Source organism: Alexandromys fortis, unplaced genomic scaffold, assembly GCF_014885135.2.
Source record: "Alexandromys fortis isolate MF-2015 unplaced genomic scaffold, M_Fortis_MF-2015_v1.1 scaffold_26, whole genome shotgun sequence".
Taxonomy (NCBI): Eukaryota; Metazoa; Chordata; class Mammalia; order Rodentia; family Cricetidae; genus Alexandromys; species Alexandromys fortis.
Genome location: NW_026067894.1, coordinates 8681761 through 8703386, shown reverse-complemented (window position 1 = coordinate 8703386; position 21626 = coordinate 8681761). Strand labels below are relative to the sequence as shown.

Below are 21626 nucleotides of genomic sequence, written 5' to 3'. Positions count from 1 at the left end.
TCACAAGGGCTCTGGGTCCGTTTGCTCTGTAGCTCCAGGATAGTAAGCCATGCATGCTTCCTGGGTTGTTGTGAAGACTCGGTGGGTCATGTGTGTGAATTGCAAAGTTCTTTCTGCCTGCAACTCCTGTGTGCTACATTCCTTTCCAGATGTTGAAAGATGCAGTGAGTGGAGAGCCTTGCCCTGTTGATGCTTAAAACTCTGAGTGGATTGCATATCGCTGCCTACCACGGGGGCCCACAAGAGTGTCCTTTCCCACAGTGTCCTCTCCCTGAGTCAGCCCTGCATTCTCCCTAGGGGCCGGCACTAGGCAATATGGCACCTGTCCATAGAGCATAAGCTGATGATCCAGCGGGGCTAGGTCAGGACCAAACAAGAGACATGATGGGGGCTACTTTCTCAGACCCTTCAGGAATTGGGGCTCAAGCTGTTCTCTGAGGTCCTGGCTCGGGCTCCGCTCCGAGTCTTCAGGCTCCATTGGGAATCAAACAGGCCTAGATCTAAGTCCCAGCTCTGCCCTGACCAGCTCAGAATCACTCCGTAAATATTTATGTAGCATCCATAGCTCAGGCTCTGGGGTCAGAGGATACAGCAATAAACAAGACATGTGTGATCCTTGCCCCCGAAGAGCGCGCAGTCTGAAGGAACACAGTAAATAGCCAGTCACACAAGTCATTGATTGCTGTTGTGATGAGTACTATGGCGGGGAAATAGACCCCAAGAGGACAGAGGGCCGGACTGAAGAAAGGAAGGACGTCAGAGACTCTCTGTACAGCCCTGGGCACCTGGGACTCACTCTGTAGACCAGGCCTTGAACTCAGAGATCTGCCTGCCTCTGCCTCCCGAGTGCTGGGGTTAAAGGTGTGCGCCGCCACCGTCTGGGTCCTTTCTACATTCTTGTCATTCTTTTCCCCTCAACGTCTCTGTTGGGTCTAGAAAAGAATAAGAAGAATCTTCATGAGAGCCAGACATGGTGGTGCATATCATCTGTAAGACCCTGTCTACTGCCCTGTCTTGAAAAGCGGGGCTGATGAGATGACCAGTGGCTGAAAGTGCTCATCCTCTGACCTGACAACCTGAGTGTGGTCCATGGGACCCACAAGGAGAGAGCTGGCTTCTGCTAGTTGTTCTTTGACCTCCATACATACACAAGCACGTACATGTACACACATGCACACAATTAAAATGTAGTAAAATAATAGCTGAAGAGATAGCTGTTTAGAGCATTGGCTGCTCTTGCTCCTGGTTCCGTCTCCAGCACCACCACATGGTAGCTCACAGCTTCCTGTGGAGCTCTAGTTCCAGGAGATCTGATGCCCTCTTCTCTCCTCTAGGTACCAGGGCATGTACATGCTATATATACATCAGTACAGGCAAAACATGATTTTTTTGGTGTAATAAACATGAGCTGTTGCAGACTTGGGGAGCTTCATGCATCAGGAGACGAACCTCTTCTAGATGGTGTCTTTAAAAGTGGGCAGGATAATAATTGATTTCTGTATGGTAGGGAGGTTAGATGAGATGACCCACTAAAGTACTTAGCCTAGGGTTAGCAGTAGAAAAAGTGTCCCTAAAGTACAGGCTTTTATTGTCAGCTTCCTGGTGGCTGCTGGACCCTTGACCCCAGGTGCTCTCTTCACTTTCTCTGTAGCTCTTGGTCCAGTGATTATTTTAATATCTGACTACCCAGGCCTTGTGCAGAGTAGACATTCCATAAGTAATGAACCTATGAATGAATGAATGAGCGAATGAATAATACTTCATGTCTGAGCCTCCATTTCTTCATCTGCAAAATGGGGTTATTAACAGCCCCTACCTCGCAGGATTGGTATGAAGAATTAATGAAGCAATGCCTGGACAGCTGACAGCCCAGTGCCTGGCGCGCAGTAGGTGCTCACTAAACCTGAGCTGCCGTGGTCCTTTCCAGGCGCTGTCCACGTCCCCGTCCCAAGGCCTGGACTCAGGCCGAAGTGGCTCCACAACACCCCCAGCCGACAGCCAGCGACTGGCAGAGTCCCCAAGCACGGGGACCCTCTGTTTACCAGGTCAGTCGCGAGGGGGCACTGAGGGAGCTGGGGTGGGACTGTGCGCTAGTAGCAGGGTTTGGGTGTGGACCCTAATTCATGTGGAGAATTCAGATCTGTTACGTGTCTTGTTGCCCACAGAGATATCCAGTGTGACAGCCCAGGCGGCAGAGCCGAGGGTGAGTGCACCTTAGGGGATGGGGATGAGAGGGAAAGATACTCTGAGAGTTGGTCAGTTCTATGTGGAGTGGTCACCTTGTCCTCCTGCTAGGCCTCCTTCTCCGAGACAACAGGGATGCTGTCAAAAGGAGTTCGCTGTGTATACTTGATTGAAGACCTGCCAGCCATCTGGACTTGGGTCAGGGGCTGGAACATAGTGGAGCAATCAGTGGAACCCTAGAGAAAGGGTCCAGGGTCTCGATAGGGGGTGGGAAACTGAAGCCGGCTCAGTGAAGGACTTCCTGCCTCTCTTTCCCTGGCAGGTTCTGGTCCCTGCTTCTCGCACCCTCATGTCAGCCCCGGCCCCGCCTGGTGGCCCTCGGAGGACAAGGTCAGGATGCGTGTGAAGCCCCAGGGCCTGGTGGTGACTTCCAGTGCCGTCTGCAGCTCTCCTGACTACCTCCGAGAGCCCAAGTACTACCCCGGTGGTCCCCCAACCCCCCGGCCCTTGCTGCCCACCCGGCCCCCTGCCAGCCCACCTGACAAAACCTTTTCCACCCACACCTTCTCTGAGAACCCACGCCCACCCCCACGCCGGGACCCCAGTACCCGGCGTCCACCAGTCCTTGCCAAGGGAGACGACGTGCTATCCCCTCGGGCAGCCCGGCCTGTCTCCCAGGCCCACTGTCCCACACCGGCCCCGGACAGCAACTCTCTCCGCCACTGGGACAACGGCCGTGTGAACCTGCGTCCAGTGGTGCAGCTGATTGACATCATGAAGGACCTGACAAGGCTGTCGCAGGACCTGCAGCACAGCGGTGTGCATCTGGACTGTGGTGGGCTAAGACTGAGCCGCCCGCCTGCCCCACCACCCGGTGACCTGCAGTACAGCTTCTTCTCTTCACCCAGCCTGGCCAACAGCATCCGTAGCCCCGAGGAGCGCGTCACCCCTCATGCCAAGTCAGAGCGGCCCAGCCACCCCCTCTATGAGCCTGAGCCCGAGCCCAGAGATAGCCCCCAGCCTGGCCAAGGCCATGGTCCTGGAGCCACAGCCACAACTACTGGTCTGCCCCCAGAGCCTGAGCCTGATGGGCCTGACTACTCTGAGCTAGCAGATGCTGACATCCTCAGCGAGCTAGCCTCCCTTACATGTCCTGAGGCCCAGCTCCTGGAGGCTCAGGCCCTTGAACCTCCATCACCGCAGCCTGAACCACAGCTCCTGGACCCCCAACCCCGTTTCCTAGACCCGCAGGCACTAGAGCCTCTAGGGGAAGGTTTGGAGCTGCCACCCCTGCAGCCTCTTGCTGATCCTCTAGGGCTGCCGAGCCTGACTCTACAGGCCCTAGATACCCTACCTGACTCCTTGGAGTCCCAGCTCCTTGACCCCCAGGCCCTTGACCCCCTGCCCAAGTTGCTGGATGTTCCTGGTCGACGTCTAGAGCCCCAGCAGTCCCTGGGGCACTGCCAGCTGACTGAGCCCTTACGCCTGGACTTGTGCTCACCTCATGGTCCCACTGGTCCTGAGGGCCACCCCAAGTACGCCTTGAGGCGCACTGATAGGCCAAAGATCCTGTGTCGCCGGCGTAAAGCTGGAAGGGGGCGGAAGGCAGACTCGGGACCTGAAGGTCGCCTGCTTCCCCTGCCCATGCCTACAGGGCTGGCAGCTGCCCTGGCTGAACCCCCACCGCTGCCACCACCTCCACCACCTCCTACTCTAACAGGCCCAGGCCCAGTTCCTGAGCTGGAGCCAGAGTCTTCTCAGACCCCAGTGGTCCCCACCCGCAAAGGCAAGTGCAGGGGTGTACGGCGCATGGTGGTGAAGATGGCCAAGATCCCTGTATCTCTAGGGCGGAGAAATAAGACCACGTACAAAGTTTCATCCTTGAGCAGCAGTCTGAGTGTGGAAGGCAAGGAGCTGGGCTTGCGGGTGTCGACAGAGCCCACCCCATTGCTGAAGATGAAAAACAATGGCCGGAATGTGGTGGTGGTCTTCCCTCCAGGTGAGATGCCTATTATTCTCAAGCGTAAGCGTGGCCGCCCTCCTAAGAACCTGCTGCTGGGTCCTGGCAAGCCCAAAGAGCCTGCTGTGGTAGCTGCCGAGGCTGCTACTGTGGCAGCCGCCACTCTGGCCATGCCAGAGGTAAAGAAACGGAGGCGGCGAAAACAAAAACTGGCATCTCCACAGCCGTCGTACGCAGCAGACGCCAATGACAGTAAGGCTGAGTACTCTGATGTCCTGGCCAAGCTGGCCTTCTTGAACCGCCAGAGCCAGTGTGCTGGGAGGTGCTCACCGCCCCGCTGCTGGACACCCAGTGAGCCTGAGTCAGTGCACCAGGCCCCAGACACCCAGAGCATCTCCCACTTCCTGCATCGTGTACAGGGCTTCCGGAGGCGAGGAGGCAAAACGGGGGGCTTTGGAGGCAGGGGTGGAGGCCATGCAGCCAAAGCAGCCCGCTGTTCCTTTAGTGACTTCTTTGAGGGCATTGGCAAGAAAAAGAAGGTGGTAGCAGTGGCAGCTACTGGGGTTGTGGGTCCTGGCCTCACCGAGTTGGGGCATCCACGCAAAAGGGGCCGAGGGGAGGTAGATGCTGTGACTGGGAAAGCCAAGCGCAAGAGACGGTCCCGAAAGAACGGGACTCTGTTCCCAGAGCAGGTGCCCAGTGGCCCAGGCTTTGGGGAGGCAGGTGCTGAGTGGCCTGGGGACAAGGGTGGTGGCTGGGCCCCTCACCATGGGCACCCAGGAGGGCAAGCTGGCCGAAACTGTGGGTTCCAAGGGACTGAGGCCCGGGCTTTTGCCTCCACTGGACTGGAGAGTGGGGCTTCAGGCCGTGGCAGCTACTATGCGGGTGCACCCTCGGGCCAGACGGAGCTCAGCCAGGAGCGCCAGAACCTCTTCACTGGCTATTTTCGCTCCCTGCTTGACTCGGATGACTCCTCTGACCTCTTGGACTTTGCCCTGACCTCTTCAGCCTCTCGCCCAGAGTCCAGGAAGGCATCAGGCACCTATGCAGGGCCTCCCTCCAGCGGACTGCCTGCACAGCGGGGTCTTGCCACCTTCCCAAGCCGGGGAGCCAAGGCTAGCCCAGTGGCGGTGGGCAGCAGTGGAGCTGGGGCAGACCCCTCCTTCCAGCCTGTTCTGCCCTCCCGTCAGACCTTCCCACCAGGACGGGCAACAAGCTACGGGATAACCCCAGCCACTTCAGACTGCCGGGCAGCTGAGACCTTCCCAAAGCTGGCTCCCCCTCCTTCAGCCGTGGCCCGCTCACCTACCACCCACCCGCCTGCCAACACCTACCCGCCTCAGTATGGTGGCTATGGGGCAGGACAAAGTGTGTTTGCCCCAGCAAAGCCCTTTTCAGGCCAGGACTGTGCTAACAGCAAGGACTGCAGCTTTGCCTATGGCAGTGGCAACAGCCTTCCCGCCTCACCCAGCAGCGCCCATAGTGCTGGCTATGCCCCACCACCTACTGGGGGTCCCTGCCTGCCACCCAGCAAGGCATCCTTCTTCAACAGCTCTGAGGGGGGCCCCTTCTCTGGGTCAGCTCCCACACCTTTGCGCTGCGACAGTCGAGCCAGCACCGTCTCACCCGGTGGCTACATGGTGCCCAAGGGCACCACAGCTTCTGCAGCCTCTGCCGCCTCCTCCTCCTCCTCCTCCTTTCAGCCCTCACCTGAGAACTGTCGGCAGTTTGTGGGGGCTTCTCAGTGGCCTTTCCGGCAGGGGTATGGCGGCCTGGACTGGGCCTCAGAGGCCTTTAGTCAGCTCTACAATCCCAACTTTGACTGCCACGTCAGTGAGCCTAACGTGATCTTGGACATCTCGAACTACACGCCGCAGAAGGTGAAGCAGCAAACTGCCGTGTCCGAGACCTTCTCCGAGTCGTCCTCCGACAGCACCCAGTTCAATCAACCCGTCGGTGGTGGTGGTTTTCGGCGTGCCAACAGCGAGGCCTCAAGCAGTGAGGGTCAGTCCAGCTTGTCTAGCCTGGAGAAGCTCATGATGGACTGGAATGAAGCATCGTCTGCTCCCGGCTACAACTGGAACCAGAGCGTCCTCTTCCAGAGTAGCTCCAAACCTGGCCGCGGGCGGCGGAAGAAGGTGGACCTGTTTGAGGCCTCACATCTGGGCTTTTCAACATCTGCCTCGGCCACTGCCTCTGGCTACCCATCCAAACGGAGCACCGGGCCCCGGCAGCCGCGGGGTGGCCGGGGTAGCGGGGCCTGTTCAGCCAAGAAGGAGCGAGGTGGTACAGCGGCTAAAGCTAAGTTCATCCCTAAGCCACAGCCAGTTAACCCACTGTTCCAGGACAGCCCAGACCTTGGCCTGGACTACTATAGCGGGGACAGTAGCATGTCACCGCTGCCCTCCCAGTCAAGAGCCTTTGGGGTGGGAGAGCGAGATCCCTGTGACTTCATGGGACCCTACTCCATGAATCCGTCTACACCTTCTGATGGCACTTTCGGCCAAGGCTTCCACTGTGACTCTCCCAGCCTCGGTGCCCCCGAGCTTGATGGCAAGCATTTCCCACCGCTGGCACACCCACCCACAGTGTTTGATGCTGGCCTGCAGAAGGCATACTCACCCACCTGTTCGCCCACGCTCGGCTTTAAGGAAGAGCTGCGGCCACCACCTACAAAGCTGACTGCCTGTGAGCCCCTTAAGCATGGTCTTCAGGGAGCTAGCCTGAGCCATGCAGCTGCAGCCCAGGCCCACCTGAGCTGCCGGGACCTGCCGCTGGGCCAGCCTCACTATGATTCCCCTAGTTGCAAGGGTACAGCCTATTGGTACCCACCAGGTTCAGCTGCCCGTAGCCCACCCTATGAAGGCAAGGTGGGTTCAGGGCTGCTAGCTGACTTCCTGGGCAGGACGGAGGCTGTATGCCTCAGTGCCCCTCACCTGGCTAGCCCACCAGCCACGCCCAAGGCCGACAAGGAGCCACTGGAGATGGCCCGGCCACCAGGTCCACCCCGCGGCCCTGCTGCAGCCACTGCTGGCTATGGCTGCCCACTCCTTAGTGACTTAACCCTGTCCCCTGTGCCGAGGGACTCGCTGCTGCCCCTGCAGGACACTGCCTACAGGTATCCAGGCTTTATGCCACAGGCACATCCTGGCCTGGGTGGGGGCCCTAAGAGTGGCTTCCTGGGGCCCATGGCGGAACCTCACCCTGAGGACACATTCACCGTCACCTCCCTGTAGTACCAACTGAAGTGCCGACTGGACCACGAGGTTTTGTTCCTGGGTGAGTCTGGGGATGTGGGTACTGAGGGCAGAAACCTGAGGGGTAGGGCGGGAAGGTGAGGGTGCTTGGTTATGGGGAGAGCTGTTTGTGAGGGATGATGGCGTGGTGGGACTCACCAGCAGGAAGGAAGGACTCAAAATGAGAAGTTGTGTAGTCTGAGGAGCTTGTGTGGGAGACCCAACAGAATATTCAGAAGTCCCGATCACTGTAGCGGTAGTACCATAAATTGCTTAAGACCAAGCTTTCATTTCCCCCTCGTTCTTGCCTGGGTAAGAAGTACCACTTATCTTATGAAGGAGGACATTGGCCTCCCCCTCAGAAGAAAAGAGTGGGCCAGTCACCGGCTTGGGTTCTCTAGGCTCCTGTGGTGGAGCTGGTTTGCCTTGGCACGTGCTCCACGGGGACTTTACCAGATGGCCCAGAGGATTCTCTCTCTCCTGTCCTCTTCTTAAAGACTTCTTAAAAACATTTAGACAAGGACTCACTTACGTGCACTCCCAGATAGCCACCTGCCGTGCTCCTGAGAGCCGGGATTCAAGTTGTAACATCTTGGGCTCAATGTTGGTTTCGTGTGGTCAGGCCCTCTGGGGCAAGGATGGAGGTGTGAAGAACAGAGCCTTCTCTGCCCCAGGAAACTGCCACCAGTGGGTCTGTCCGCCGGGAAACCGGTCCCTTCCCTCAAATGCTTCTCCAGAGTTCAATCAAATATTCGGAGACACTTTGCCATTATTTCTGTCAGGTACCTATACCTTCATGGTTGCAGTCTGTTTTAGTGTTTTCAGGAAAATAAAAGGCAGAAATGTTCCCGTATAACTGGAGAAAACAGTGGGGTTAGAAGAATTATCTTCTAGAAAGAACAGTTTATTTCAGAATATAGCCACAACTAGACCCACTTTGGGGCAAGATATCTGTCACTGAATGGGCCAGATGTGGCCATTGGCAGTGGAGTAGCTGAGGTCTTGACTGAAGCCTCATCACTCTTGCTGCCCCAAAGCCTCCTGGGTGTTTTGCTTCCTGACGGACTAGCCTGTCCCTGCTCTGGAGAGGCCATGCGAGGCCAGGGTGACTCAGGGTCCTGAAGTAGAGTCAGTGGAAACTTAGGGCTTCCCCTCCCCCCACTTTGCTAGACCCCAGCTGCCCTGGTGCCTAAGGGTGGCAAAGAGCCATTGTGAAAACCAGGCGGCCCCTGGGAACACCAGTCCTCGGTCGGCCACCAGCTTGCTACATATCTGAACTTTTGCCTTTTCCCGGCCTCTGTTTCCCCCTCTGTTTGAGAAAATGGACTTCAGTAGTCTCTTGGGCTCTCACAGGTCTGTATGGTCTGCATAGCGGAGACAATGGCCTTTTTTTTTTTTTTTTTTTTTGGCAGTGTTTTTTCCTCCCTAATGAAGGCAGGCTAAGATTAAAACGGCCTTCCATTCTGCATGCATCTCGCTGCAAGCAGCAGGGCTGCAGATCTGAAGCCGGCCAGAGAGAAGCTGCTTAGGGTTTAAAATGTCAAACTCTTGATCCTTCTCACCGGAGGGGAGATGTCTCATGGATAATCCAGAAATGTGAAATAATCCCAAAACCGTTCCTCCCAGGCTCTGGGATGGAAAATGAACGTGTGGGGGCTGGGTGTTTGGGCAGGTCACAGCTCAGTGCATAATGGAACCACCCAGTGAGGCCTGAATGCAGGAGGAGCTGGGATGCCATCCAGCCCCACATTCTAGCCTGTTCCCCACCCAGCACTGGGAGTTAGCAACACTGTCCTCACAGGGACACATGCAGTTCCAGAGACATCTGTGCAGCCCTCCCCGTGTATCCGGCATTGGAAGCACCACAGACAGGCGCTTGAACCTCAGAGGGCCTCCAGTTCAGAGGGAAAGACGCCAAACACAGAATGGCACGGAGTACTTGGTGGTCAGAGCCACGAGGAAATGGGGGTGCAAGGCCAGCTAGGGGGCTATGAGAGCCTGCAACAGTGTACCCAGACAAGACCTTATAGCTGCTGCCAGCTGATGAAGGGGCTCGCTGGTAGATGGGGAAGAACACTCTGGACAAAGGGAGCAGTAAGCGGTGCGCACAGTCTTGAGGAGGGGAGGGATTTGGCTATGAAGATCTTGCTGATGAGCAGGCAGTAATGCTAAGCAAAGGCCAGGCAGGCAGAGCCAGATCCTGTAAGACACTGCAAGGAATTTGAATCATTCCAAGATGTACAGGGAGCCACTGAAGATAGTCCCAGTGAAACCGGGCAAGTATTGAAAGGAAGGAGACCAGACCAACCAGTCGTGATGGTGGCTTGGACTAAGGCGGTCTGGGCTAGTTTGTTTCCCTTCCCTGGTTAGGATAGCCTACAAGCGCCTCCGTGTAGAGCAAGCCTGCCTCTCGTCCCCACGACTAGTTAAAGCCATGGTGATAGTGAGAGAGGTGAGAGGATGCAGAGGAGAGTGGCAAGGAAGTGGAATTAGAATAGAAGGAGCCGCATTGTCCACAGAAGGCCTAAGCAGAGAAGACAGTGACGGGCTCACTCACCAACAGGTAGTGATCAGCTTTAATCCCGGGCACTGGTGAAGTGGTAATTCAGTTCAGCTGCTCATCTTGAGCCTTTTCGCGCTAACCCTGGGACAGGCACTGAGGAGACAAAGCAGACATGGCTCCTGTCTAGAGATCAGCATCTATCCCAGGAAGTTCAAACAAGCACACAGAGAGCCTGGAAACTCTGGGTAGGAAATGGCAGGTGCCCAGAGGCAGGGAGAAGCTAAGAGTGCACACCAAGCACCGGATGCTGTGCTCAGAGGTCATTCCTCTGTTCAGATATGTGCTGTTCCTTTGTGTGACACAGCATCTTGGGCAGGGAGTATGTTCTTGGCTTTCACTAGAGGTAAGGGAACAGGCACAACTGAGATCTGCCCAGGAATCTGTAGTTTGTCAAACATGGATCCACCTGTGACTTTCAAAGTTTGCCACTCTTCACCCACATCTCCGGCTACAAAATGATGGGTCACATTAGGTGAACCTATGGTTCTTTGGGGGGTGCTGAGTTTTGTTTTGGGGAGTCAAGGGTTTTTGTGAGATAAGGCCTTGCTATATTGTAGCACTAGCTAACCTGGAACTAACTCACTATAGGTGGGGCTGACCTGGAACTTGCTTCCTCCTGCCTCAGCCCGCTGAGTGCTGGAATTACAAGCATGTACCACTGTATCCAGAGGACTAGCATTTTAAATGAATTTTGTGGATTTGTGCTAGGAAGCTGCGCTTAGCTTGAAGAAGCCACAAGATGTGGAGCCAGGGAGGGGCGCTGCAGGCAGTGGGGACTCGGGGCAAAAGCGGGTTTCATCCCAGTGAGAGCCGGGAGGTGAAAGGTCAGATGAGACAGTGGGAAATGTGTGTCCCGGCTCTCTTGAGTGCTGTAGCTGATAGGCAGTTAGGGGTGGGCCAAAGGAGGGGGGCCTTGGGCGCATACAGGCATCCTTTCTAATGAAGAGCAGAGCCAGACAAACTGGCTCCATGTTGGGACCCTTGAACCAAAGATCAACCACACCAGACCCCAAGAACAGAGGTGAGAAGGTGGGAAGGGCCCACAGATATTCAGGAATCTCTAATCCTTCCCCCTCCCTGTTAGCTCTTGGCTCTAAAACTGAGGCCAAGAGAAATGTCACAGGTCCTCCCAGGTTACACCAGCTGGGGCCTGACGGGAACAGGAGGCAGTTTCCAACGCCACCATCCAGCCAGGGTCAGCAGGCATGCCCAGGCCTGGGCCAGGCCCGACTGCTCTGGGCTTTGTCTCTCTGAGTCTTGAATCCTTAAGAGGTCACTTGATCTTGCCTCTGGCTCTGAGCAAGAGGCCTCATGTCAGGGCTCAGCCGGTCCTGCCCTGCTTCCTCTGAGCTCCAGGTTTTCTCGCCTTTCTGAGGTCATCCTCCAGTTCTGCTTGCGTTCCCTGTAGCCATATTTAGGCCAGGCCTTCTTGTTCAGAGCCCCCGCTCCTTGGAAATACCATCTCTCTATGAACATACCTTCTGCTCCTCCTCTCCCTGTACCTCACATCCCTGGTAAAAGCAGAGCTCCAAACTGGCAGGCAGTGGCTAGGAGTGCACGTCTGTGGTCACACAGGCCCCTCACCAGCTAGGTGATCTGGTGACTCACGTAACCTAGTGAGTCACATCATCTCTATCTGTAAGAATTAAGGGGATTGACATGTAAAGCTCTTATCCCTGTCCTGGCCCACAGGAAAGCACCTAGTTGGCTGGTAGATGGGTGGATGAATGCCTTCCCATACTCTGAATTCTGGGTCTTCAGTGCAATCTGCGTGAGTCACACATCTCCAACCCCTGTTCATGACCTTTGCTTGACCAAAGATAACCCTCCTGCATCTGTTTGTCTGCTGTCCTCTAAGGGTCTTGTATTCTGCTGTGGGCCTGGAGCATTTGGAAGCCTGGAAATTTCTCTGGGGCTGGAGACGTAGTAGCTGAGTATGAAGGGTGCTTGCCTACTGTGCACAAGACCCTCGATTCCATCCCCAGTCCTGGGGAGTGAGGGACAGGATAGTCCCAGTGTTCTTTATGTTAGCCACTGGACCAAGTCTAGGGGAGATGTAGGGGCGCTGGGATGGAGGAAGCGCTACTCCAAAGGACTTTGGAAAATCACCCGGGTCGGCTAGAGCCCGTCTTCTCCCCAAACACAAAGCATCTGAGAAACCTTCCTTGTAACTTTAGAGTGTGTTTTCATTTCCCTGGATAGCACTGTCTGCCTTGCCACTGTCCTCTTTGGTGCCATGGTGCCTGTGCTGCTGGGGGTTGGGGAAGTAGATGAAGTCTGTCCAGTCCGCATGAAGTAGCAGCCCACTCTGCCCTGGCCAGTATCCCATGCTCCAGATAGCACTAACCCACGGGCCTAATGGGCTTGTTCCAGACCTCTACTTGAGTACCATGTCTAGGGGAGGGGGCCTCAGCTCCTCCAGCAGCAGGGAGGATCCTCCATGCCAGCCCTTCTGAGCTACATAAGGAGGGCAGCGGGGACTTCCTGGAGCTGGAAATGATCCGAGCAGATGAGAGACTTAGCAGCTAGCGGCCCACTCAGCCAGCTGGGTCTCTGGCCCACCCCCACCCCAGTCCATTCTGTCCGTGGTGGCCGCCAAAGTGCTTGTTGTTCAGCATTTTTAGATGCACGGTGTCTGGAGGCCCCTAAAATATTTATTGGGTGAATTGATTAAAGCACATCTGCTCTTGCGAGCCGCTTCACACCTTTTGATTGTATCCTTCCTCTCCGGCACGACTGTCTGCAGAACACAAGCCCGACTGCCCGGCATGGTGCGGAAGACATTCAGGCCTCTGTCCTGGCATCCACTCCTTTCAGAGAGTTCTCTGCAGGATGCGCCCTTTGCTTTGCCCTGGCCTGGTTGCCCTCTGCTATCCACTGTGGTCTCCCACCTGTCACTGCCAGTCTTTCACTCAGGCGTCACCTCCTCCAAGAAGTGTTCCCTGATCCTTCCCAGGCACAATTAATCTCCAGCTCTTTCTGCATCCTTGACAAGCCCTTTCTGGGAATGTCCCAGCATGCCATCTGTTCCTTTAGGCTACCTGCTCATCTTCGCATTGACTCCCCAACTCCAGTGTCTCACCATTTGGGAGGGGGATATTTCAGGTGTGTGTGTGTGTGTGTGTGTGTGTGTGTGTGTGTGTGTGTGTATCAAGTGTGTGGAGGTCAGGGGACAACTTTTAGGAGTCCTTCCTCTTTTACCATGTGGGTTCTAGGATCAAACTCAGGACATTAGGTTTAGCAGTTAACGCTTCTCCTCAGTGATCCATCTTCACCAGAAGAACTAAGAGAGGAAAGGTCAGCTGAGCATGGTGGTTGATGCATGCCTTCAATTCCAGCATTCAGGAGGTAGAAGCATGTGGCTACATAGAGCGACCCTGTCTCCACAAAAGAACAGGAGGGCTGAAGGTCCCCAAATCTGCAGGAAGTAACCCGAAAAGCAATGTATTGAAGGGTGTGTCTGTGAACCTGTCAGCTCCAGACGAGGTGACTTCCAGAGAGGCCTCCAAGCAGAAACACTGAGTGACGAGAGAGAGACTCTTGGGAGTTACTCTGCCTTCATTATCCACTTTGTCTGTGTGTCTGCATCATCCATGATGTCTGTCCTCACATAGGTCATTTCCTGCACAGAGGGTGGAGACACACTTTGACACAGAAGTGTAAAAGTGTACAAATGTATATATGGGGAGAACTTGTTTTCTTGGGACAAAATAGAATGGGGGGTGGGAGGTGTGGTCACAGCAGATCGGTGGGTATCTGCAGGTAAGAAGCCCTTCTGGTCCCGCTACCAGGTACTGTAGGTCTCGGTGTCTAGCAACAGAGGGGGCTCCCAGAGCCAAAGGTCAAGGCACATACTTTGGAAAGTGGACGAGCTGCCCCACACCCCTGGCCTCTTTGGTTCCAATTGGGAACCCTATGATCCTTCACTGAACCTCTAGTGGTATTTCTACCTATCAGGTGTAGTTAAAGCCCCACAGAAATAGCCTGTACATTTAGGTACCTCATAGGCTTGATAACCTGAAAATGGCAGAGAAGTAGCCTAGTCTTCGGGCAGTTGATTTGTCCTTTGACCCCGCACATCGGGGACACCTAAAGCTCTCTCGTCACCTGTTCAAACCCTTTACTTTGCAGAAAGAAAAGTGAAGCCTAGAGAGGGAAGAGGGGAGAGCAGGGGAGTGGAGGTGGAGCCTGAGCACACACCCTAGCAGGAAGTGGGTGTGAAAGAAGGCTGCTCTGATGGAGGCCAGTGGATGCTCTGTTTATAGGGAGGAAGGCTCTCTCTGGGCAGCCTGGTGTCTGTGTTATCTCTGCCCAGGCAGAGACCACTGAAGTCCCTGGCACCTCAGTTGCTAAACCTGCAATAGCCGGAGGGCGCAGTGAATGTGACTCGGGTTCCTCATGGAGGCACTCAGGTTAAGTCTGAGTAAAAGTGGTTGGCGTCCTGGGGTCGGGTGCATGCTGGAACTCAGGGTTCAGAGGTACCACACACAGGTCTGTGCTCTAGAAGAGCCAAGTAGAGAATGGCAAGTGCACTGGCAGCTATGGTAACAAGGCATTCTAAGGAGGCATCCTAGAGGTGTATGAGAAAGAGCTGAGTGGGACACTCTGACATGCTGACCGGCCTTAGATCAGTCATGGTGCTGTCTGCACGCATGCGCCTTCCCGGCACGCTGAGCTCTGTACTTAGTGGTTAATTTAGAGCTATAGCCTTACTTCCCAGACTGGACTGAATGTTCCTCCTCTTCCTGAGCCCCTCAGGACTTCCCTTGGCACAACCACCTACCTGCATGGAGACTGCATGGTTAGGATCTGTCTGCTTTGCTCTCTCTCCACTCCGGCAGGCTTTTAGGGTGGATCCAGAGTGCTTACCTTCTCTGCCTTGTTCCTAGTCCCTGAGCTGGGTTGCCTGACACCTTAGTATTTGGTTCAGTTTTCGAGAGTTGAGCCTCGCTAGGTCTGTGTTCTATCCAGCATAGCATTCTCCCTTCACCAAGAACACCCCCAGCCTGTGATTCTTCCCCACCCACCATCCTCCCCCAGATTCTGCCTGAGCCCCTGGCTGGCTAAGTCCCGGAAGCTGGGAGGGGAAGGTGGGAGGAGAGGTAAGGTGCTCTGGGCAGCTTAGCAAGAGGGTGAGAAAGCCTCCTGCTGCCTGGCCGCAGGCACCATGGGAAGGTTCTGGCAGGAACCGCCTGCTGGGCTGAGATCACCATGGAGACCTGGCTTGTAGAGGGTCACTGGCAATGGCTAAGGGCTGGTGGGGGTGGGAGTGAAGGGGATTTATGCAGAATTTGTGCTCTGGACCTTTGAGGGGAGCAGGCAAAGCTGGGTTCATCACTGTCAGCATGCCAAGTAGTTTGCAGCAGCCCACCCTCTCTCTCCAGTAGTTCCCTCAGAAGATTCTTCCTCTTGGCAACTGTCCTTCAACTGCAGTGGAGCCAGCTTCTGGGATGAGGCTTCTCCAGTGCTCGCTGAGCCTGGCACCCCACACATCAGTCCTTTTTTCATCTCTGCAATTGGTCGTGCTTGTCACCCTAACTGTAGAGAGCTGACATCCATCCCTGCAGCACCCCTGCTCCCTTTTCCTTACTACCCCAGTTGTCTACATCTGTCAGCTCACTGGCGCAGTGGCTTACCTACCCCAAGACTGTTGTGGTCCAGATCTGGTGTCCCGAGCCCTTAGCCCTCACTCTCTTTTATGCTGCTGGCCTAACCACCAAGATGGGGTGCCTGCTTCCCTTTCCCTGCAGGAACCCACCTGGTGTCCCTGGCTCTCTGGGGTATCCTGGCAAGTCCAACCAGAGGACAAAAGTCATCCCTGGGGCTGATTGCCCGGCAGACAGCAGCTGAGGCTGAGCAGAATGCCAATGTGTCCCTACTGGAGAGGAAAGCTAACAGAGTACATGGGAAAGGGGCTTTCTGTCTGCCTGGCTCCTGCGGCTGTGGGAGGCGACAGGTGGCACACAGAGGACACAGAGGAGGAGACTTAGGGGGCAATTTAGCACCCCAGCCCTACCCCTGACCTCTGTGAGGCAGGCAACCTAATGGCCCAGGGTTCTGGGAATGACCTAAGCCAGCCTTGTCTTGGCTCATCCCTTATAGCAACAGAGCTGTAGATCGGGGGGAGGGGGGTGCACACTGGTGGTCTGGATAGAGACAATAAGTTCCACACACCTGATCAGAACTCTCTAGCAAAAAGAGGTACCTTAGTGGTTGTGGGGTCTGGGGAGTTTCGAAGCCCCTGGAAGGCAGGCAGTGTTTCCACCAAACACAGATGGCATTGTGCTGGGTGAGTTCTTCATTCCTTCGTTCAGGCTGGCTTCCTCATCAGCTCGTCTCTCCTAGGAGCAGAATGGATGAGTGGGGTTGGGAAGAGGGGTGGAGTAAAAGAAATAGAAGCAGTGTTTCACACCTGTGTGGTGCTGTGCCCATTATTACAACATTTGGAAACTGAGGTTTAGAGAGCCCGTCTGGCCCCGGGAAAATAATAAAAGTGAATCCATTTTTTAATGTATTACACATCTGTGTTCAACCTTTCTGTCTTAAACACTGGATCCAGCAACAAACCTAGGAGGGTAGTCCCATTGCCCCCTCCTTTGCTTGTGTGTTTTTTAAAGCAGAATCTCCTGTCACCGGCTCTGCTCATGAGTACTAGGGTGACAGGCTACAATCGCACCTGGTTTATGCCATGTTGGGAATCAAACCCAGGGCTTCATATATGTTGGGCAAATATATCTAACTATACTAAACGAAATAGATCCCAGCCCTGGTTGGTGTTTTGAGCCAGTCCTGCTGCAGCTCGGGCTAACCTTGAACTCAAGATCTTCCTGTGTTAGTCTCTTAGGTGTTGGTTATGGGTGTGGGCCGCCATGTCTGGCCTTCTAGTATCCCTTTCACACTAATGAGTAAAGGAAGCTAGGTGCCTTGGCAGGTGCCTTTAAATCTCATACCTGGGGGGTAAACACAAGTGAATCTCTTCAAGGCCAGCCAGAGTTCTGTGGTGAGGCCCTGTCTCACACACAACAACAACAAAACTTCAATGAGTAAACAGGCTTTAGCTCCTACCCACAGTCACAGAACTTTTAATTGGTGGCGCTGGCTGTGAGCTCAGCTATCTCTAACTCCACAGCCCAGACTCTTAGTAAATCCTGCTCTGGGACTCCTTCCTTCTTTCCCTCCCTCCTTCCTTTCTGTCTGTTTTTGAGTTTTTTAAGGTAGGATTTCTGTTCTCTGTAGCTCAGGCTATCCTGGAATTCACACGATCCATCCACCTGCTTCTGCAGCTTGTCTTCACTCTTGGTATGATCTTGGGCGTGTATATGTAGAAAAACCACACCTGTATTGCAGTTCTCAAGAGGCTAAGGCCGGGAGAATCAGGAACCCAAGCTAGCTTTGGCACACAGCGAGTGTGAGGCTAACCTGGACTATATGAGACCGAAGAAAAGTACCTCCACATTAGGAAACTGAGCTTGGAGAAGTCACGTGGGGGCCTGCCTGGAGAAGGAACAATGTTAGCGTCTCCAGAACTTTCAGTGGGAACTGAGCCAAACCTGTTTTTAGCGCGCCCCCCCTCCCCCGTGTCTTGGAGTTCAGTGTCTGCCCACTTCTGACTTCTGCCTCTTCTTTTGTGTTTCTTTGCAGCTTTCAGAAAACCAATGCCAAGACCCCTCCCAGCGTCCACATCGTCCTCTGGCAGGAGCACCTGCCCCTCTGCCTCCCACCTGCCCTTTGCACCCCTGCAGCCCCATATCCCACCCCACCCCTCCCTGCCCATCTCCTCCACGCAGAAGCCGAAGGTGAGCCCTTTCTGCACAAAACCAGCAATTGTAAATACTTTTTAAAATGTACAAAACTTAAAAACAAAACACAGTTTTAGAAAAAGACAAAAAAAAGAGAGAGAGAGAGAGCGAGAGAGAGAGCGTGTGCAAGAGGTTGCGAGCGGGGCTTCGAGGTGTCCAGAACCCCTGCAAGTGTGCACTGAGAAATTTATCTACAGGTCGTTTGACAAAAATGAACAATATCCTATTTATTGTATATACTGTTTTATTATAAATTGTGGATTGTATATTGCATTCTGTAAACCTGCTGTGGTCCCGTGGTGTGCAAATTCGCATGGTGGGGGGAGGGAGGGAGAACCTCTTTTGGGAGCTTTTTTTTTTTCTTTTTTTTTTTTTTCTTTTTCACTCTTGGGTTTTATCTTCTGTTGTTGTTGTTGTTTTCTGTTGGCAGGACACACCCAAAGATACAAGTTTGTATTAAAAAGAAATGAAAAAAAAGCAAAAAAAAAAAGCCACCTTGTGTCTTGTAAAACAGAGTATGTAAGGTTGGACGGACTGAAGGGACACAGCTGGGCTTTGTTCCCGCCATTGGTCCTCCAGAAGAGTTGAAGTACCAAGTGTGTTCCTGTGTCCCCTATGTCTGAGTTCTCCCACTTGCCTGCTGTCTATCTGGGCATCCTCCCCGCCCCGCCCAGACGCTGTGCCTCTCCTACCTCTTCAGCACCTCCGTCTCTAGAACTTTAAAGATGTATTTATGTTATTTATGTGTATGAGTGTTTCGGCTGTATGTATGTATGTGCACAGCATGTGTGGTGCCTTTAAAGGTCAAAAAGGGGCATGGGATACCCTGGAACTAGTTACTAAGCAGTTATCCTGCCTTGGGATGATGAGACTCAAACCCAGGTCTTCTTCAAGAGCAGTAAGTGTTTTTAACTGCCAAACCACTGTTCAGCATTCCCCGTTTCTATCCTCAATGGGCTCCTGTGGCTCCCAAATCCTGGTTTCCTCCCCCTGAGGAGTCCCATGAGAAGCTTGGCCTCCATCCTCTTCCTCTAGATTCCCCACCCCACCCCAGGACCCTAAGCCTAGTCATTTGTCCTGTGTCCCTGTCCTTAAGGCCTCGGGGTTCTATAGTAGTTCCATGATGCTAATATTTTTTTTTTATTGAGGTAGAGTGTCTCTATTTAGCCCCAGCTGTCCTGGAACTTGCTATGTAGACCAGGCTGGCCTTGAACTCAGATCAGCCTGCCTTCACCTCCTGGAATGCTGGGATAACAGGCATGTGCCATCACACCCAGCAATACCAATCTTTGAAGCATTCCATAGTAAATCCACAAACCTTTGGGACTAGAGTACATGACCTCCTTGCATGGCTGAAGTAGTCCCTGCTAAATGTCGTCTATCCACCCCAGGTCCTGAGTCTCCCCTATCTCTGGCCCCTACCCCTTCCCTTCATTTACTATGACTTACCTATCTGCTTTTGTGACCAGACACTCTAATGTCCCATCGTGTTCCTCTTTCCTTCCATCCTGAATTCTAAATGCTATCTGTATGTGTCCTCCCCGCTTTGGTTAACAGAAGAACCAGATTACTTCTTACTCCCTGACCGTGGCCAGCCTGGCTCTCCATTACTTAACTCCACAATGTCCACTTTGGCTTGGTCTTTAGGGTTTTCAGGAACATGTTTTCCTGTGACCCACTTGACATTGAAGCTCTGCTGAGTGTGACTTCCCTGTCCCTCTTCCTTAGTGACAGTGATGTCATGCCATGGGGTCATCAGGGGAACTCACTGAAAGACAAACATGCCCCCACCTTCCCAGTATCTGCCTGGGAGAGGCAGAAGGATTCACAGGTCACCATCCCTGAAAACTGCTTCCTCTGTTGGGTGTAAAAGCCATCTGCTGCACAGCCCCCTCCACACAGCCTCGAGATGCAGACCTTGGCCTACCCTTCCTGCCTGCTGTGGAGAGACACCACCACTCTCAAGCTGACAGTCCCCTGTGGAGCTGGAAGTGGGGGCAGGAAGCAGTAAGACCTGCTGAGAGGTCAGGTCGTGGAAGGGGCTTTCCAGAGGAGAAAGCTTTTTAAAAGCCACGCCTAGGGTGGCAGCAGAAAACTGAGTGATTTCCTAAGCAAGAAAGACATGTGCAGAGGCCAGAGGTGGGAGAGGATAGCAGGAGGCGGAAGCCCCGGGTTAGGCCTAACTTCAGTAGACAGGACACGTGCTCGGGGAGAGCCCAGTGGAAGACCTGGCAAGGTCACTCAGGCAGGGGTGGAGAGGAAAATGGTAGAAATGGATTGAGCATCAGAAAAACGCAGGCAATAACTGCGTTATTTAAGTAGCTCAATGACGGAATACAGGCCTGGCCCTGTAAAACAAAAAGCAAAGTCACCCCAGGACTGCTGGGATAGACCAACCCCAAAGAAGCCTGTTTGCTGCCTGAAGAGAGAAAATGCATGTATTCGTGGCTGCTGAGGGGCAGAAAGGGGAGTCTAGCCAGGTGGAGCGGGCAGGTGAGGGGGGCTGGGCTGAACGGCGTCTCTGGCAGTCAGGGTTCAGTTAGAGGGTGAGAGCTCTGCACAAGATGGATATCGGGGAGAGGGAGGGCAGTGAAAGGTTGTGTATATAGTAACTAAAGGAACTGGGGTGGGGGGGCCATGAAGGAAATCGGAGCTTAGAGCAGAGAGGAGGCGCCTAGGCTTGGAGAAAGGAGGGCACTGGGAAGGGGCTTTGTGAGAACCCAGATGAAAGGGGACAAGAGGGAAAGAGGTGTCTGAGGGTGCAGCCCAGTGGTAGAGCCCTTGCCTAACTTGCACAAGCACTGATCAACAGTACAAGAAAAAGAAGTATTAGGGGGAAGGAGGTGCTAACCAGCCTGGTAGGCTCTGCTGCCCAGCAAGGGCTCCAAGGTGTGTTTTGGAGGTCTGGGGATGGAATGTCTTTCAGGCCCTACGATCCCCAAGGAAAGGGCAGCTAGAGACCCTGCCTAGGTAAGTGAGGAGTGATGGAGATCACTCTGTTTTGTTCTGTTTTCAGAGGTTGGGGCTTCACCACAGCCAGAGCACCACACCTGGTTCCAGAATGCATCATCAGAACTACATGATTCCTATTTGGGAGGGTGAGACAGGAGGATCTCAGGTTCAAGGCCTGGGCTATAAAAGAATTCAAGCCAAATGGGCAACTTAGCAATACTTTAAAAAAAAAAAAAAAAAAAGGTGGCAAGATGACTTACCTGGTAAAGAGATGCTTGGTGGCAAGCCTGACCACCTGAGTTCTAGCCCTGGAACCCGTGTGGTAAAAGGAGAAAAGCTATTCCTAAGAGTTGTCCTCTGGGGCTTTCACAAACACACCATGGTATAAATAAAGAGATAAGGGCTGGGACCAGGCAATGGTGGCACATGCCTTTGATAGCAGCTCTCGGGAGGCAGAGGCACGCAGATCTCTGAGTTTGAGGCCAGCCTGGTCTACAAGAGCTAGTTCCAGGACAGCTTCATCTCCAGAAGACACTTGGGGAGATGTCAGTGGGGGTAATCTGGGCACAGTGACACATGCTTGTCATCCCAGCATAGGGAGACAGAGACAGGGACATCCTTGGGGCCTGCTGACCTGCCAGTCTAGCCTACTTGGTAAGTTCCAGGCCCGTGAGAGGATCCTGTCTCCAAAAGAAGATGAATGGCACCGGAGAGAGACACCTGAAGTCGCTGCCTGGCCTCTAGAGGCAGGTTCTCAGATGCGGGCACACAGGAATACACGGAGAAGGATGGGAATATAATGATATAACATAGCTCAGTAGTAGGGTGCCTGACAGGCGGCCTGCATTCAATAACCAGCGCCAATCAAAAAAAGATGGTGCCTGCATGGTTCGCACTTGGCTGCCATTACTAACACTGCTCAATAACCAGCA

General features: G+C 54.0%; 1 protein-coding gene and 1 long non-coding RNA gene across 8 annotated transcripts in view; one reads left to right on the top strand and one right to left on the bottom strand.

The window, feature by feature from the left end:
- The window catches only part of Ahdc1 (AT-hook DNA binding motif containing 1), a 69004-nt gene extending 47378 nt beyond the window's left edge, over positions 1–21626 (top strand). For 5 of the 7 annotated variants that reach the window (XM_050150281.1, XM_050150267.1, XM_050150289.1 and 2 more), the window contains 4 exons: positions 1928–2045; positions 2166–2203; positions 2507–7423; positions 17585–21626. In XM_050150281.1, the coding sequence (XP_050006238.1) occupies positions 2581–7380 (4800 nt within the window). In that variant the 5' untranslated portion in view covers positions 1928–2045; positions 2166–2203; positions 2507–2580 and the 3' untranslated portion in view covers positions 7381–7423; positions 17585–21626. Of the gene's footprint in view, positions 1–1809; positions 2046–2165; positions 2204–2506; positions 7424–17584 lie in introns of all 7 variants that reach the window. The other 2 variants (XM_050150300.1, XM_050150317.1) reach the window with 2 other exon arrangements.
- On the bottom strand, positions 755–17573 carry LOC126506741 (uncharacterized). The gene is made up of 3 exons (XR_007593320.1): positions 9938–17573; positions 2280–2390; positions 755–932 (listed from the first exon to the last, which is right to left on the bottom strand). It is a non-coding gene; the product is annotated as an uncharacterized lncRNA (long non-coding RNA).